Source organism: Leopardus geoffroyi, chromosome E2, assembly GCF_018350155.1.
Source record: "Leopardus geoffroyi isolate Oge1 chromosome E2, O.geoffroyi_Oge1_pat1.0, whole genome shotgun sequence".
NCBI classification, from domain to species: domain Eukaryota; kingdom Metazoa; phylum Chordata; class Mammalia; order Carnivora; family Felidae; genus Leopardus; species Leopardus geoffroyi.
Window position 1 is genome coordinate 9,226,975 of NC_059335.1, and position 15,721 is coordinate 9,242,695.

Here is a 15,721-nt window from a genome sequence, read left to right on the forward strand (position 1 = left end):
ACAGGGGGAGGCGGGGCTTCCGTTGGGAGTGTCCGAGGTCAAAATTGGGAAAAGCGACCTAGGGTGGGGAAAGGAGGAGGGTGTGTCACGGTATGACGTCAAGGGTCACAGTCTGGGATTCGGGTCACAGTTTGGGGTCAGGGGTCACAGTCTGGGGTCGGATGACCATTTTTAGGGGTCGGAAGTCACAGTCTGGGGTCAGGGGTTTCTGTGTGGCGGGGCCAAGGTCTGGGGTCACAGTTTGGCGAACGCGTCTCACAGTTTTGAGTCCCAATGGATGAAAGGTTAAAAACGGGCTTCCCCGGAGGCGTGGCCGGGGCCGGGGAGCTGCACAGTGATGTGGGGGCCACGGCCCCGGGCGTGGGGGTGGGGCGCGGGCGCGGCGTGTCCCCACCCCCTCCCCCACCTCCCGCCCCATCTGGTGACGTTAAAAAGCCCTTGTCGGGTTTAAAAACAAAACAAAACAAAAACAAACCTCCAGTGGGCTCCGAGACCCCCACCCCCTCCCTTTCAGGCTGGGTGAGATTTGGGGGAGGGGGGGCCAAATCCCTTCCGGCTCTTGGTGCCCCCAGAGCGACGGGGCGCAGGACGCTGCTCCAGGCGGGGTCCGGCCAGGTCCAACTTTTCCTTCCCAACCCACGCGGGTCCTGTCTGTTGCGCGTGCCCCCTCGGGCCGTGGCCTGCGCTGACCGAGGGGGCGCCGGGGGCCCCCTGGGCCGCGTCATACCTCGGACTCGAGGCTGGAGAAGTGCGCCGAGCCCCTGCGGGTACCCAGGTCCCCGCCCCGGTGTCTCCGGTGGGGCGCGGCGGGCAGCGGCGGCCCCCAGTGCGCGGCGTGCGGGCAGCGGCGCGCGTGGCGGGAGGGCCCGGTGAGCCTGCGCGCGGGGGCGGCGCGGGGACACGAGCTGAGGTCCTCGAGCGAGCGCGAGGTGGGCGCCGGCGGCGGGAGGTCCCAGCCCCCCGCGGCGCGCCGGTGCCGGTGGTGGTGCGGGGCGGCGGCGGGCGCGCGGTGCGAGGCCCGCGGGCGGTGAGGGTGCGGCCGCGGACACCCGCAGCGGGCCCGGCGCCGGGGCGGGGGTCCGGCGGCCCAGGGCGGGGGCGGCGGCGCCCACCAGCCGCCGTCCAGGCCGTCGTGCGAGCAGCTCAGATGGCGCGGCGGCGGCAGCAGCTCCAGGCTGGCGCAGTGACGGCAGTGCCAGGCGGCTGGACCGCTGCGCGGGGGCAGGTAGTCCCAGCTGCCGGCGCGCCAGCCCCCGAGCTTGTCGACCGACCAGTAGCGGCCGGGCGGCGGCCCGAGGCGCTCGGCGTACGGGTAGGGGAAGTCGGCGAACCACCAGGGCTCCAGGCCGCCCAGCGACGCGCCGCCCAGGCTCTCCGAGTCCTCCGAGTCCGACGGCGACGGCTCGAGGTCCAGGTAGGGGCAGGGGGGCGGCGCGGCGCGGCACGGGGGTGGCGCGGCCTGGGCCCCGCCGCCCGCGCCCCCCGCGCCGCCCGCGCCGCCCGCGCCGGGCCCCAGCAGGGGCTGGCTCTCGGGGTCGGAGCGCGGCCAGCGCGCGGGCGCCGGCGGGCTCTCGTCCTCGTAGGCCAGGCGGCACAGCGGCGGCCCGACGGCGGCGGCGGCGGCGGCGGCGGCGGCGGCGGAGGCGGGGGGCGCGGGCGGCGACGGGAAGCCGGGGAAGGCGCCGGAGGGGGGCTCGGCCGGCTCCTTGTCGCGCACGATGGCGAAGTAGGAGGGCGGCGGCTTCTGCGGGGGCTGCGCGGCCGGCGGGGACAGCGGGCGCCCCGCCGCGCCCCGGGGCGCCGCGCGCGCCTCGCCCACGCCCAGGCCCTGCGGCTCGATGGGGCCGTAGTAGCGGTGGAAGCCGTCGGCCAGGCCCGCGCCCCCCGGAGGCCCGGCACCTTTGGCGCGGCGCCAGCGGTCCACCGCCGCGCGCTCGCGGGGCACGAAAGGCGCCGGGCCGGGCGCGGGCCGCGCCGCCGGGTACGCGGGGCTGGGCAGCGGCTGCGGCGGCGGCGGGGGCTTGGCTGGCGGCGGGGCGGCCTCCGCGCTGCAGCAGCTGTACATGCCCTGCGGGGGGTCGTGAGAGAAGCAGGGTCAGCGGGGGGGGGGGGGGGGGGGGGCGGGGGCGGGGAGGGCGGCGGGGAGATGCCCGGGACCGCCCGCCTCCCCTCCAGCCCTCCCGCCCGGCCGGGACCTCGACCCAGGTGTCTCCCACTGCGAGGCAGCCCTGCCTGCCTCTGTCCCCGCGTACCCTGGAGAAGGCCAGCAGGAAGTCCATGCGGTGGGTGGGCCCCAGGCAATGCCGCAGGCGCCAGTACACCAGGTGCTCCCAGGCGAAGACCAGCAGGGAGAGGCCCATGGCCACCAGCAGCATGTAGAAGACCCCCGCCATGTTGTCGATGTCCAGCTTACTGCTCATCACCTCGATTTTGTCGTTGTGGCAGATCCCGGAGAGCCACAGCCGCTCCAGCATCTCGATCTCATCTGGAGAAAGCGGGCCGGGGGCAGGGGTCAACTTCCAGGGGCACCCTCCTCGGACCCTCTTCTCTGATACAGGAGTCTAGGCGCCCGGCCCTCTCCTCCCTTAGACCCTGGTGTCCTGATCCTCATCCCCTCCTGCGCCCGCGACCTAGGGCTCTGGCCCCCACCCCCACCCCCACCCCCACGCCCCACCCCCGAGGCATCCCTGTGCGCAGCCAGCCGCACCGTCCCCCAGGAACTGCAACAGAGCCAGGTCGATCGGGCGCTTCCAGCGGGAGCCCTTGTGCAGGGCGATGCCGTAGCCCGTCGTGGCAAAGACCTTGCCCGAGCCGATGGTGACCAGCTTGCAGCCTTCATCCTTGCGGGCCATGTAGTTGAGCACAGCCGCATCATAGATGAAGGCGTCCAGCTTCCTGGGGAGGGGGTGGGCAGGGGGCATGAAAGGCAGGGTCAGTCCCACCCAGATGCTCTCACGGCCCTCCCGGAACCCCCTCTCACCCCTAATAGCCTCCAACTGCCCCACATCCTGACCGGTGGTGAACTCCAGAGCAAGCCACCGCACCTCTCGGTGCCTCCGTTTGGAGCTGCAAAGTGGGGACAACATCAATACCTCCCTTCCACGGTTGCCGCAAAGGTAAGTTGATGGCTTGGTGCAAAGAAAGTGCTGGAGAACGTTATGTTCAGCCTTCACTGCAGCCCTCCAGAGAAGGTTCTGGATACTCCTCCATTCTACAGAGGGCTGAGGCTCAGACAGGGGACTCCTGCAAATCATAATAACGCTAACGATCGCTTGTATCGTGCCGGGCGCCGTGCCATCGGCGGTAATAACACGTTCAAGGCTCTCAGCGCTCCTGCGAGGTGGAAACTCATCTCCATTACTCAGATGGGAACCGCAGGCCCAGACGCGCACCTTACTTACTTGGCGTGCCTCCTCCCGCTAGGCCCCCAGTTTCTAAACCTTGAGACGAAGACAAGCAGGGAGAGAGAATTCCCCCTTACGGATGAATACACGATGGCGCACGTGCCCAGCGTCCCCTCCTTCGCAACTGCAGCCCTCCGCCTACTTCTGTGATTATCCGATGAACCCCAGCCTCTCCTCCGAGACTGCGAGCCCCAGCTGGGACACGTTCCAAGCTGTGACTCAGCACAGTTCCTGGCACACCCACAGGGGCTGTAAATATTTGTGGATCGCATGGATGAGTGGATAAAGAAGTCCACGCTGTGTCACTATTCGATGAAACAAGATCTAGGCCTATGATCTGACATCAAGATGCCCAGGGCATATCCGTGAAGAAGAAAAGAAAAAAAAGAAAAGAGTCGTAGAGGCCCATATAGAGCATAACTCCATGTTAATTTTTTAAAATTTATTTTAGAGAGAGAGAGTGCACGCGGGGGAGAGGGCCAGAGGGAGAGAGAGAGAATCTTAAGCAGGCTCTGTGCTCCGCACCGCGCTGGACTCGGGGCTCGATCCCACGACCCTGGGATCACGACCTGAACTGAAATCAAGAGCCTTGACGCTCAGCCGACTGAGCCACCCAGGTGCCCTTCCATATTAATTTATTATTTAAAATAAATGTTTGAAATGTTGATTTATTTTGAGAGAGCGAGCGAGCGTGGGAGGAGCAGAGAGAAAGGGAAAGAGAGAGAATCCCAAGCAGGCTCCGCACTGTCAGCACGGAGCCCGTCGCGGGGGCCCAGACCCCTGAACCACGAGATCATGGCCTGAACCAAAACCAAGAGTCTGGGGCGCCTGGGTGGCGCAGTCGGTTAAGCGTCCGACTTCAGCCAGGTCACGATCTCGCGGTCCGTGAGTTCGAGCCCCGCGTCGGCCTCTGGGCTGACCGCTCAGAGCCTGGAGCCTGTTTCCGATTCTGTGTCTCCCTCTCTCTCTGCCCCTCCCCCGTTCATGCTCTGTCTCTCTCTGTCCCAAAAATAAATAAACGTTGAAAAAAAAAATTAAAAAAAACAACAACCAAGAGTCTGATGCTTAACCAACTGAGTCAAATCTCCGGTAAAGCCCTCTCCACATCCTCACACATGAGCACATCAATGCCTTGTGTACCTGCCTCTGTACGTGCAGAGAAATGAAAGAAAAGGGCAGAATTAGTCCGCAGACCCCAAGTGGAGAGACAGACAGCAGATCCCCTCCCGTCCCCCCCCGCAACAGATTCCAGCCAAAGCAAACACTTGGGGGAGGGGGGAGGCAAATAATTTGAGGCTCTGGAGACGAGCAGAAATCTGGGGGAGGGCAGTCAAGATCCCACGATTGGAAAATGGGGTTTTATATGGATTCTAACAGGCAGGGAGATCCCAGCTGACATCTGGAAACTTTATATTTATATATATATATATGTTGTGATATATATATCACAACTGCCTTGTAGGCAAACTGTAATTTCCCTGTAGGTTTCTCTTTGTTTAGGAAAATGCCCTTGGGGGCGAAAGGTGAATTGCCTCCCTGTCTAAGTAGAAAGAACTGTAGGTTTCCAGAGTCAGGCTGAAGAGGGGGGATGGAGGGAGGGGCTTGAGGACTAGGGTAAAATGTAAGGAAGGTCTCCAGGGGTCCTTGCGGGGAGGAAGGGGGAGGTGGGGGAGGAGGTGGGGAGAGACCTGGGAGGCATTGTGGACAGAGTCAAAAACCAAGGCTTCCAATGGCAGGGAGGTGTGAGAGGCTTTCAGGAAGAGAGGATCTAAGAGCCTTCACTTTTAATCCTTTGCTTAGTCTTTTTAAGTTTATTTATTTATTTATTGAGAGAGAGAGAGAGAGAGCAGGGGAGGGGCAGAGAGAGAGAGAGAGAGAGAATCCCAAGCAGTCTCCACACATCAGTGCGGAGCCCCACTCGGGGCTTGAACTCACAAAACGCAAGATCATGACCTGAGCTGAAGTCGGCCACTTAACTGACTGAGCCACCCAGGGGCCCCCTTTGCTCGGTCGTTTAAAAAAACTAAAATTTCTTTTTTAATGCTTATTTATTTTGAGAGACAGACAGAGCACAAGTGGGGGGGAGGAGCAGAAAGAGAGGGAGACACAGAATCCACAGCAGGCTCTAGGCCCTGAGCCATCAGCACAGAGCCCGACGCAGGGCTTTTAACTCATGAGCCGCGAGATCATGACCTGAGCTGAAGTCGGGCGCGCAACCAACTGAGCCACCCAGGTACCCTGCTCAGTCTTTTTTAAATTTTATTTTAATGTGTATTCATTTTTGAGGGGCGCCTGGGTGGCGCAGTCGGTTAAGCGTCCGACTTCAGCCAGGTCACGATCTCGCGGCCCGTGAGTTCGAGCCCCGCGTCAGGCTCTGGGCTGATGGCTCAGAGCCTGGAGCCTGTTTCCGATTCTGTGTCTCCCTCTCTCTCTGCCCCTCCCCCGTTCATGCTCTGTCTCTCTCTGTCCCAAAAATAAATAAACGCTGAAAAAAAATTTTTTAATGTGTATTCATTTTTGAGAGAGGGCATTGGGGAGCCCTGCATCTCTTTGCTTTCCTGTTTATTCCTGCCCCCCATCGCCAGAGGGATCTTAACATTTGAGTCACAGCTTCCGTGCCTTCTCAGCTCACTAGCCTCCGCTGTCTCGTCACTTCACTCAGTAACGGGGGTCTCCTCGCATTACAAGAACCTACGGCAGCAAACAGGAAGTTCCTGGACCACTCCAGCACACTCCTGCCTCAGGATCTTTGCACTGGCCGTTCCCTCTGCTGGAACAGTCTTCTCCCAGGTAGCCGCCTGGCTCCACCCCCTCACTTCCTTCAAGTGTTGGCTCAAAAGACACCTGTCTGAGCACCTTCTTAAATACCGCAACCCGTAGCCTCCTCCCTAGGTCTCCGAAACTCACGCCCGCGGCACTATTTTCGTCCATAGCACGCATCCCCTTGTAACTATAATATGTTCTTGGTTATGAAGTTTATGGTTCGCCCTCTTCCCACTGGGCTTGAAATTCCGTGAAGGAACAGATCTTGTCCGTCTGGTTCACCGCCGTAGCCACAGGGTCTGGAACAGCACCCGGCACACAACAGGTGCTTAACAGAGTGGCTGAATGAATGAATTCAGGCTGGTAGTTAATAATATATATGTGTGCATAGACACATAGTTTAATTGATAGGAGGGGAATGAAAAATAATGCTTACTGTATGGAAAGGGGACATGAGGTTTCTTTTTTTTGCCCCCCCCCCCCCCCAATGCGGGTGAGGAATTGAACATCCTTCACAGAATGGGCTTCCAGAGCTGGCTGGGAGGAGAAGCTGTGTTTCTTGTTTTATTTATTTTTTTAAGTTTATTTATTTATTTAGAGGGGGGAGGGGCAGAGAGAGGGAGGGAGAGAATCCCAAGCAGGCTCTGTGCCAGGTGGGGCTCGAACCCATGAACCCTGAGATCATGACCTGAGCCAAGATCAAGAGTCGGACGCCCAAATGACCGAGCCACCCCGGTGCCCCTTTTATATTTCTTTTCAAGGGGTGCATTTCCTTTCTCTTCTTGTGAGCCCCTGTGCCCTTTGTGGTAGGGTGAGCCCACATTTGTGAGCCAGCCAAAACCATGTGAGGCCGCCCATTCCCTTGTACCTCTCTGTACGGATGGAATTTTCTAGTGCTGTCCATGGTGGTAGCTGCTAGCCAGGTAGGGCTATTTGAATTTAAATTGGAATTAAAGTTTAAAAATTTGTTTCCAGGGCACCTGGTAGCTTAGTTGGTTGAGCCTCCGACTTCGGCTCAGGTCATGATCTCACGGTCTGTGGGTTCGAACCCCGCGTCGGGCTCTGTGCTGACAGCTCAGAGCCTGGAGCCCGCTTCGGATTCTGTGTCTCCCTCTCTCTCTGCCCCTCCCCCACTCAAGCTCTGTCTCTCTCTCTCTCTCAAAAATAAATAAACGTTAAAATAAAGAAAGAAAGAAAAAGAAAAAGAAAAATTCAGTTCCTTAGTTACACCAACCACATTTCAAACGATCGCAAATTGGAGGCTACCACACTGGACTGCAAAAGTCGAGAACATTTCCCTCTCTCTCTCTCTCTCTCTCTCTCTCTTTATTTATTTAAAAACATTTTTCATATTTATTTATTTTTGAGAGAGAGACACACAGAGCCCGACACGAGGCCCGAACCCATGAACCTCGAGATCATGACCTGAGCGGAAGTCAGATGCGCAACTGACCGAGCCACCCAGGCGCCCCTATTTATTTATTTATTTATTTACTTATTTATTTATGGGGGGGGGGGGGAGGGACGGAGACAGAGGGAGAGAGAATCCCAAGCAGGCCCCTTGCTGTCAGCGAAGAGCCCCACGCAGGGCTCACTTTCACGAACTGTGAGATCACGACCTCAGCCGAAGTCAAGAGTTGGATGCTCAACTGCTGAGCCCCCAGGCGCCCCGTAGAACATGTCTACCATCGCAGAGAGGGCTATTGGAGACCGATGCTCTAGGAACACATATGTGTCTGTCTCCCAGACTAGAGTGGAAGGTCCAAGAGAGCATGGTGAAAGAATGTAATAGATACTTATTGGAGGGGCACCTGGGTGGCTCCATTGGTGAGGCATCCGACTTTGATTTTAGCTCAGGTCATGGTCTCACGGTTCGTGAGATCGAGCCCCATGTCCTGACAGCGTGGGGCCTGCTTGGGATTCTCTCTCTGCCCCTCCCCTGCTGTCTCCCTCTCTCAAAATAAAAATAAATAAACCTAGGGGCGCCTGGGTGGCGCAGTCGGTTAAGCGTCCGACTTCAGCCAGGTCACGATCTCGCGGTTCGTGAGTTCGAGCCCCGCGTCAGGCTCTGGGCTGATGGCTCAGAGCCTGGAGCCTGTTTCCGATTCTATGTCTCCCTCTCTCTCTCTGCCCCTCCCCCGTTCATGCTCTGTCTCTCTCTGTCCCAAAAATAAATAAACGTTGAAAAAAAAATTAATTAAATAAATAAATAAATAAATAAACCTAAATAAATAAATAAATAAATAAATAAATAAATAAATAAAATCCTTACTGGATGAATGGATGAATGTCTTTTAACTTTCATATTATTAGGGGTTATTTTGTAAGGGAGATGATAATTCAGTATTTGTTTTCCTTGTTTCTCTCCATGTATATGATACATATACACGTGCATACATATATACGACCACTCTAAGAAAAAAAAAAATACTGACATTGGGAATTCCCCAACAAAAATGGTCCAGGCAGATCACCTACAGTGACGTTCATAGCCAAAAACCCCACTCGTGTAATCACAAGCCCTCCGCTTCCAGAGTTTTGGACTTGCCTCCAAAATGTGAACAGACAAAAACAAAACAAAACAAAAACACACGTATGACCAGACTTCTAGGGATTACTACATATCAATAAAGCCTCAGGAAGAAAGATAGAAAGGAACCCAACAAATGGGAAGGGGCGGCGGGGGGGAGACTTGGAGCAAACAGATTACGCAGAGAGGAGAAAATGTGAAAAAGACAAGATACTGTAACTTCAAACCATGCGTATTATAAAATAGGACACTGTAAATAATACTATGAAATTGAGAAAATAGTATAAAAATTCAGAGATTAAAAAAAAAGAGTTCTTGGGGGGGGCACCTGGCTGGCTCGGTTGGAGGAGCATGTGACTCTTGATCTCAAGGTTGTTAGTTCAAGCCCCACATGGGGTCTAGAGATGATGAAGAGACATAAGTAAAGTTAAAAAAAAAAAAAAAAAGAGTTCTTGGAAATTGAACATATACTCACAGAAGTGAGAAGCTGAATAAAGAGTGGAAGATAAGGTTAGGAAGAGCTCTCGGGAAGTAGAGCGGAAAGATAAAGAGCTGAAAAAATAAGAGAATGAAAGGAAGAGACAGTTCAGGAAGCCCGATATCAAATTAATAAGAGTTCCAGAGAGAAATGGAGGGAAGGGGGAAATCACAACTGAAAGAAATCAAGGAAGTTTCCCAGAATAAATGACAGGAGGACACCCTTGAGAGGTCCAGCGATGAAAATGAACGAAGACGCCTCACTGAGAAATGTCAACACACTGAGAAGAAAAACAGGTGACACACAGGCTTACGGATCACAATGATTTTGGATTTTTTACCAGTAACGCTGGTAATTAGCAGACAACAGAGTGACGCCTTCAAAATTCTAGAGGAAGGGCGCCTGGGTGGCTCAGCCGGCTAAGTGTCTGACTTCGGCTCAGGTCATGATCTCGAGGTTTGTGAGTTCGAGCCCTGCGTTGGGCTGTCTGCTGTCAGTGCAGAGCCTGCTTTGGATATTCTCTCCCTCTTGCTTTCTTCCCCTGCCTCGTTAGCTCGCTCGCTCTCTCTTTCTCAAAAATAAATATTAAAAAAAATTAGAGAGAAAATGACCTCCAGCCCAGAATTTTATACCCAGCCAGAAGGCCTACCAAGACTAAAGATGTTTTCGACATGCAGTGTCTCTAAAATTTTACACACGCACGCACGCACGCACGCGTGTGCGCCATGTGCCTTTTGTCAGGAAGCTCAAAAGAACAAGAGAGAAAAATCCAGGAAGAGTGAGGTTTAGGATGTGACCAGGGGACCGGTGAAAGGATGGGGATAGTAGCTATGCAGCATGCCGGGGCAGGTCAGAGGCCACGAGGGAAGCTTTGTCAGTATGGTGAAATTAACGGAGTACCTGATGCAAATGAGTATGTGAAGAAGAGATTCACATAGTTAAGAGCATTTGGAATTAACAAAGAAAACTCAGCCACTAAGCAAGTGGGAAAAAAAAAAGAAAGACAATGATTAACTCCAGGAAAAACAAAGAATTGTGTAGGAGAGGAAAGTAATCATGGTTTACTACTTCTGGCAGCTGTGGGAGCATTTACACAGTCATAACATATAAACACTGCATTTTCATCTAGCCAGAATCACAGTGTGGGAGGCTGGAGTAATTTGAATAAGAGTATGAGCATGTGTCTCCCATAGTAAGAAGTGAATGGAAAATACCCAAAATTGAAAAATCAAGAGGTAGCCATACAAACACGGTATTTCAAGACAGGGATACAAACAGCAAAATGATACAATAAATGAGGTAAACGCAGATTGCTCTGGGGCGGGCGAGACGGGAAGGGTAGGCAGATGGGACACTGTTGGCTTTCGTTAAAAAACCAGAGAGATCTTGTATTTGACTCTGCAAACTATGTGGATGTCTAACTCCGATAAAAATAGAACTAAGGGGGGAAAAGAGTAGAAAGGAATACTGGGGAGAAAAAGAATTCTGCCGAAGCAGGAAGTCAGAGCGAGAGGTGACAGTGAGAAATGCAAGATATTCTTTGTGAGTCCAAGAGGCTTCTGGGGAGGGGCACAAAGAGGGTGATTCTGGGATTTTTGCTGCCCACCCGAGGCAAGGTAGTGTAGTGGTGGAGGGGCTGGGCTCAGAATCCAATGGCCAGGGTTCAAATCCGAGCGCTGCCACCAGCAGCTGTGGGACCTTGCTATGCCTCAGTTTCCTCATCTATAAAATGGGAATGATAATCTTCACCTCTAAAATATCATGGGTTGAGGGGCATCTGAGTGGGTCAATCGGTTGAGCGTCCATCTTTGGTTTGGGTCATGAGCTCATGGTTCATGAGTTCGAGCCCTGCATCGGGCTCGCGGCTGTCAGCACAAGCCTGCTTTGGACCCTTTGTCCCTCTCTCTCTCTCTCTTTAAAAAAAAAAAAAAATAAATAATAAATAAATAAATAAATAAATAAATAGGGGCGCCCAGGTGGTTCAGTCAGTTAAGCTTCTGGCCCTTGATTTCAGCTCTGGTCATGATCTCACAGTTCATGAGTTGGAGCCCCACATTGGGCTCCGCTCCGACAGTATGGAGCCAGCTTGAGAGTCTCTCCCCCTGTCTCTCTGCCCCGCTTATGCTCTCTCTCTCTCTCTCAAAATAAATAAACTTGAAAATAAATAAATAGTAAACATTACAAAAAAAAAAAAATGAAGTCTTCTGCGTTGAGTCACCTCTCCCAACAGTTGTACATGGAAGTCCTGCCTTAGTTGGAGGTAGGGTCCTTACAGAGGTGATCAAGATAAAATAAGGTGGGCCCTGATCCAACAAGACGGGTGTCCCCACAGAAAGGGGGGAATTTGGACACTGAGACACAGAAATGGAAGACGACGTGAAGACACGGCGGGAAGATGCCCAGCTACGAGCCATGGGGAGTTCCTTCCCTGGCCCTGAGAAGGAACCCAGAGCACCGAGAGCCTCCAGAACTGTGAGGCCACAAACTTAACGGGAGCCCCAGAAAGCTGAGAATGACCTAATTACATGAGTTAGAGCAGAACTTGGTGTAGAACAAACACTAGAGTAAATGAAAACGAGATGGGAAGGATCCAGGCCTTGGCAAGGATACGGGACCGGAGGAATGCGCTGCCGGTGTGGAAGTTGACCCAACCACTTTGGCAGATGTCTAGAAGCATCCAGCCTTCCTTCCTTCCTTTATAAGGTTTATTCATTTATTATTTCTGAGAGAGAGAGAGAGAGAGACAGAGCACAAGCAGGGGAGGGGCAGAAAGAGAGAGAGAGAGAAGCCAAAGCAGGCTCCGTCCGAGCTGTCAGCACGGAGCCCGACTCGGGGTTCGAACTCACGAACCGTGAGATCGTGACCTGGGCCGAAGCCGGACGCTCCACCGGCTGAGCCACCCCGGCGCCCCAGGGAAGTATCTTTTAAAAGCTAAGCATACACCTCCCTACGACCCTGTCGTTTGCGCCCATGCGTGTTGGGCGCAAGAAAATGCATGTGTACATCCCCCCAAAGACTTCCACAGGGATGTTCCCAGCAGAGGGGGCGCCGGCGGGGGGGGGGGGGGGGGCGGTGAGTTAAGTGGTTTCAGCGCAGGTCATGACCTCACAGTTTCTGAGTTAGAGCCTCACCTGGGGCTCTGCGCTGACAGTGTGGAGCCTGCTTGGGATTCTCTCCCCTCTCTCTCTGCCCCTCCCATGCACACACACACACACACACACACACACACACACACACACTCTCTCTCTCTCTCTCTCTCTCAAAATAAATAAACTTAAGAAAAAAAAAAAAGAATGTTCATAGAACCTTCCTAATGGCCGAATACTGGAAATAATCCAAACGTTCCCCAGCAGAACAGAGCTTGGGCAAAACAGGCCAGACACAAAAGCTACCACATACGCCCCGTGCGCTTCTGCTTACGGGATGTCCCAAACCAGGCAATGCTAATTTACACTGACAATCTAGGGTGACCAGAGAGGGACTGGAAATTTGCCACACCCTAATCTGGGTGTGGTCGCCCGCCCGTCCGCATTTGCATGTGGGACACAGACAAATCCTTGAGCTTCACGCTTAGCTTGTGCATGTTACGTCTCAACAACAACAGCCCCGACAACAGAGATGAATTATAAAAAGACACAGGTTGGAGCCTCAAGCAATGGAGGGGGTTGTTGGGGGGCGGGGGTGGTGGCTGACATTTGGGTGAACAAAACCCAACAAAACAAAACAGGTGTCTATCCTGGTCCGAAGTCAGGGGTGGGATAGATTTGGGGTCCTTTTTTTGAGATGGGGCTGCTCTCCGAAACTCAGGAACCGAGTGGATTCTCTGGACACGGGGTCCCCCTGAGTCACTGCATTCTTGATCCCCGAGGAAAGAGACCGACAGCAAGAGGGCATACCTGGATAAGTCCAAGAGGAAGGCAATGCCTCTGATTCCCAAGGAATGGGGCCTCAAGCCCCCCGGAAGTAGGGGTGGGTGGGCAGAGCCCGGGGGAGACCGCCCCGCGGTGCAGAACAGAGGGAGAGGATCTCGAATCCCCAGGGGGCTCCCTAGAGGGAGGGGCTGAGGACGAACGGTTAGGAGAGGGCAGAGGGCGTGATGAGTCAGCTGGCTGGCTGGGTCGGATACCCTGGGGGTGAGTCAGGAAGGGAGAAAGTCCCAGGGGGCTCGGGGTGGGGCCCAGGGCTTGTTCCTCAGGTTCACTAGGAAAATCTGCATTTACGTGATGTAGGCCCGGCGGCCCAATACGGTAGCTACGCGCCGCGTGGCTCTTCTGGGCCCTTCAACGCGGCGCGTCTGAGCTGAGACGCGCTGAGTGTGAAACGCACCCCGGCTTCTTACCGGGGTGCGGGGCGGGGGGATTATGTAAAAGGTCCCAACCATTTCCATACTGATCGCACGTTGCAATATTTTGGCTATACCTGGTTAAGTAAGACGCACTGTTAAAATTAATTTCACCCGTTTCTTTTTACGTCTTTTAACGCGGCCAGGAAACACTTCCTAGCAGCGGGCGGCAGCGCGCCTCGAATTCCGGAGAGCGGGGTCCCAGCCCTAGACATTCGGATCTGAGAGGCCAGCGGGGGGGGGGGGGGCGCTTTTCTGGGGACTCGGGGGAGGCGTGGGTTCCGATTTGGGTCGATAGGTTGTGGAGCTGGGAAGATACGCTCGGGCCGGCGAGATGTTCCAGAAAGCGAATTAAATCCGGCGAAGAGGAGCTGGAAGCCAGAGTGACCCGGAGAAGCACCGGAATTTGCAGGATTCTTGGGAAGGGAGTTTGGAGCCAACGTTCCAGCGATCCTAAGGGGCGGGGAGACCCTGTATGACCTCCGGGGGTGGAGCGAGCAAAGGAGAGGAGGAAGCGGGAACAAGTTCCAGAGAAGGAGGAGCAAGAGGGCGGCAAAGGAGGGGCCCCCTGAGGGGCTCCGTTGGCTCAGGTCACGATCTCACGGTTCGTGAGTTCGAGCCCCACGTCGGGCTCTGCGCCGACAGCTGGGAGCCTGGAGCCTGCGTCGGATTCTGTGTGTTTTTTTTTTTCTCTCTCTCTCTCTCTCTGCCCCTCCCCCGCTGACGCTCGGTCTCTCTCAAAAATAAAAATGAAAGTAAAATAAAATGCAGAGGACGCCGAGGAGGAGACGAAGGAGGAAAAGGAAGGGAAGAAAATGGAACAACAAAAGAGGTAAAAACAGGCGCTTGGCTGCCTCACTCCAAAGAGGGCGCGGCTCTTGATCTCGGGGTCGTGAGTTCAAGCCCCACCTTGGATGCAGGGATTACTAAATAAATAAATAAATAAACAAACAAACTTAAAAAAAAAAAAAAGAGGTCGAAAGAGTTCTGGATCTACACTGTCCAGGATGGCAGCCACTAGTCGGGTGTCACTCTTTTGCACTGGGAATGTGGCGACCCCAAACTCAGAGGCACTGTGCGTGTAACACGCCTCAAAGCCCCCAAACGGAAAAAAAAAAAAAAAAAAAAAAGAACCCATCTCATTAATGTTTTGTGGCCATTGATTTTCATATTACTATGGAAAGAACATATGGGGAATAGTGGGGTGAACATCACTAAGATTACTATCCCGTTTCTTCGAGTGTGGCTGATAGAAACATTTAAATTACGTGTATGGTTCCCCAGCTCTGCTCTAGGGGGGAGAAAAAAAAAAGGCAGGAAGAAACTCCTGGAATCATAAACAAAGGTTAAGGAGGGGTGGGGGAGAGCGCTTCTCTATCCACCTTGTTATTATTTTTTTAATGTTTATTTTTGAGAGAGAGAGAGAGAGAGAGAGCGCAGGTGCACGCAAGCGGGAAAGGGGCAGAGAGGGAGGGAGACAGAGGATCCGAAGCCGGCTCCAGGCTGACAGCAGAGAGCCTTTAGTGGGGCTGGAACTCACAAACCATGGGATTGTGACCTGAACTGACTGAGCCACCCAGGTACCCCTTTACCTTAGTTTTAACAACAAGCAAGTGTCAGGCAAAGAATACCGTTAAGGAGAGGTTAAAAGACAGTTGGGGGGAAGGGAAATTTTGTTCAAGAAGCTGGGGAATGTGAAGGCGACAGGCGGTCGTGCTGGGCACAGAGACAGGGGCTCTCCTCCAGATGGGGGAGCCCTGGGAAGGGTGCTGAGGGGTCCCCCGGGAAACCCTCTGGAAAAGCAGGAGGCCGGTGTTCTGGAAACGAGCACCAGATTTTGTTTGCCAGCAGGTTCCCAGAGGTTCATCTTTGAGAACCTGTGCGGCGCAGGGGCGTGGCGGCCCAGGAACCACGTGACCAGGTCCCACCCTGGCCGCTGCTGGTTGGCCCGGCCAAGGGCACCCGACTCCTCGCTGGACGGGCAGGATTCTCACTAGCGGAGCTGTGAAATTGAACCGAGGCCGCGCCAGGGCTCCCGCCGGACCCTGGAGCTGAACACCTGCAGGGAAACTGGGGGCCATACAGCGTCCGTGGGCACAGCCAAGCCAAGATCTGTGCAGAGAGCCTGAGGTGAGAGCCAGTGGCCCCTGAGAGGACAAAACCGGGAAGGCGGACAGGAATCTTGGTTCCTGACGTCTCCATTT

The 15,721-nt window shown here is 54.7% G+C and overlaps 1 protein-coding gene across 5 annotated transcripts in view; it reads right to left on the reverse strand.

Moving 5' to 3' along the window:
• Positions 1 to 614: 614 nt before the first annotated feature.
• Positions 615 to 15,721, reverse strand: part of GRIN2D (glutamate ionotropic receptor NMDA type subunit 2D) — a 38,715-nt gene continuing 23,608 nt past the window's right edge. For all 5 annotated transcript variants that reach the window (XM_045440701.1, XM_045440702.1, XM_045440704.1 and 2 more), the window contains 3 exons: positions 2,708 to 2,895; positions 2,253 to 2,485; positions 615 to 2,068 (listed from right to left, as the gene is read on the reverse strand). In XM_045440701.1, coding sequence (XP_045296657.1) covers positions 722 to 2,068; positions 2,253 to 2,485; positions 2,708 to 2,895 — 1,768 coding nt within the window. In that variant the 3' untranslated portion in view covers positions 615 to 721. The remainder of the gene's footprint in view (positions 2,069 to 2,252; positions 2,486 to 2,707; positions 2,896 to 15,721) is intronic.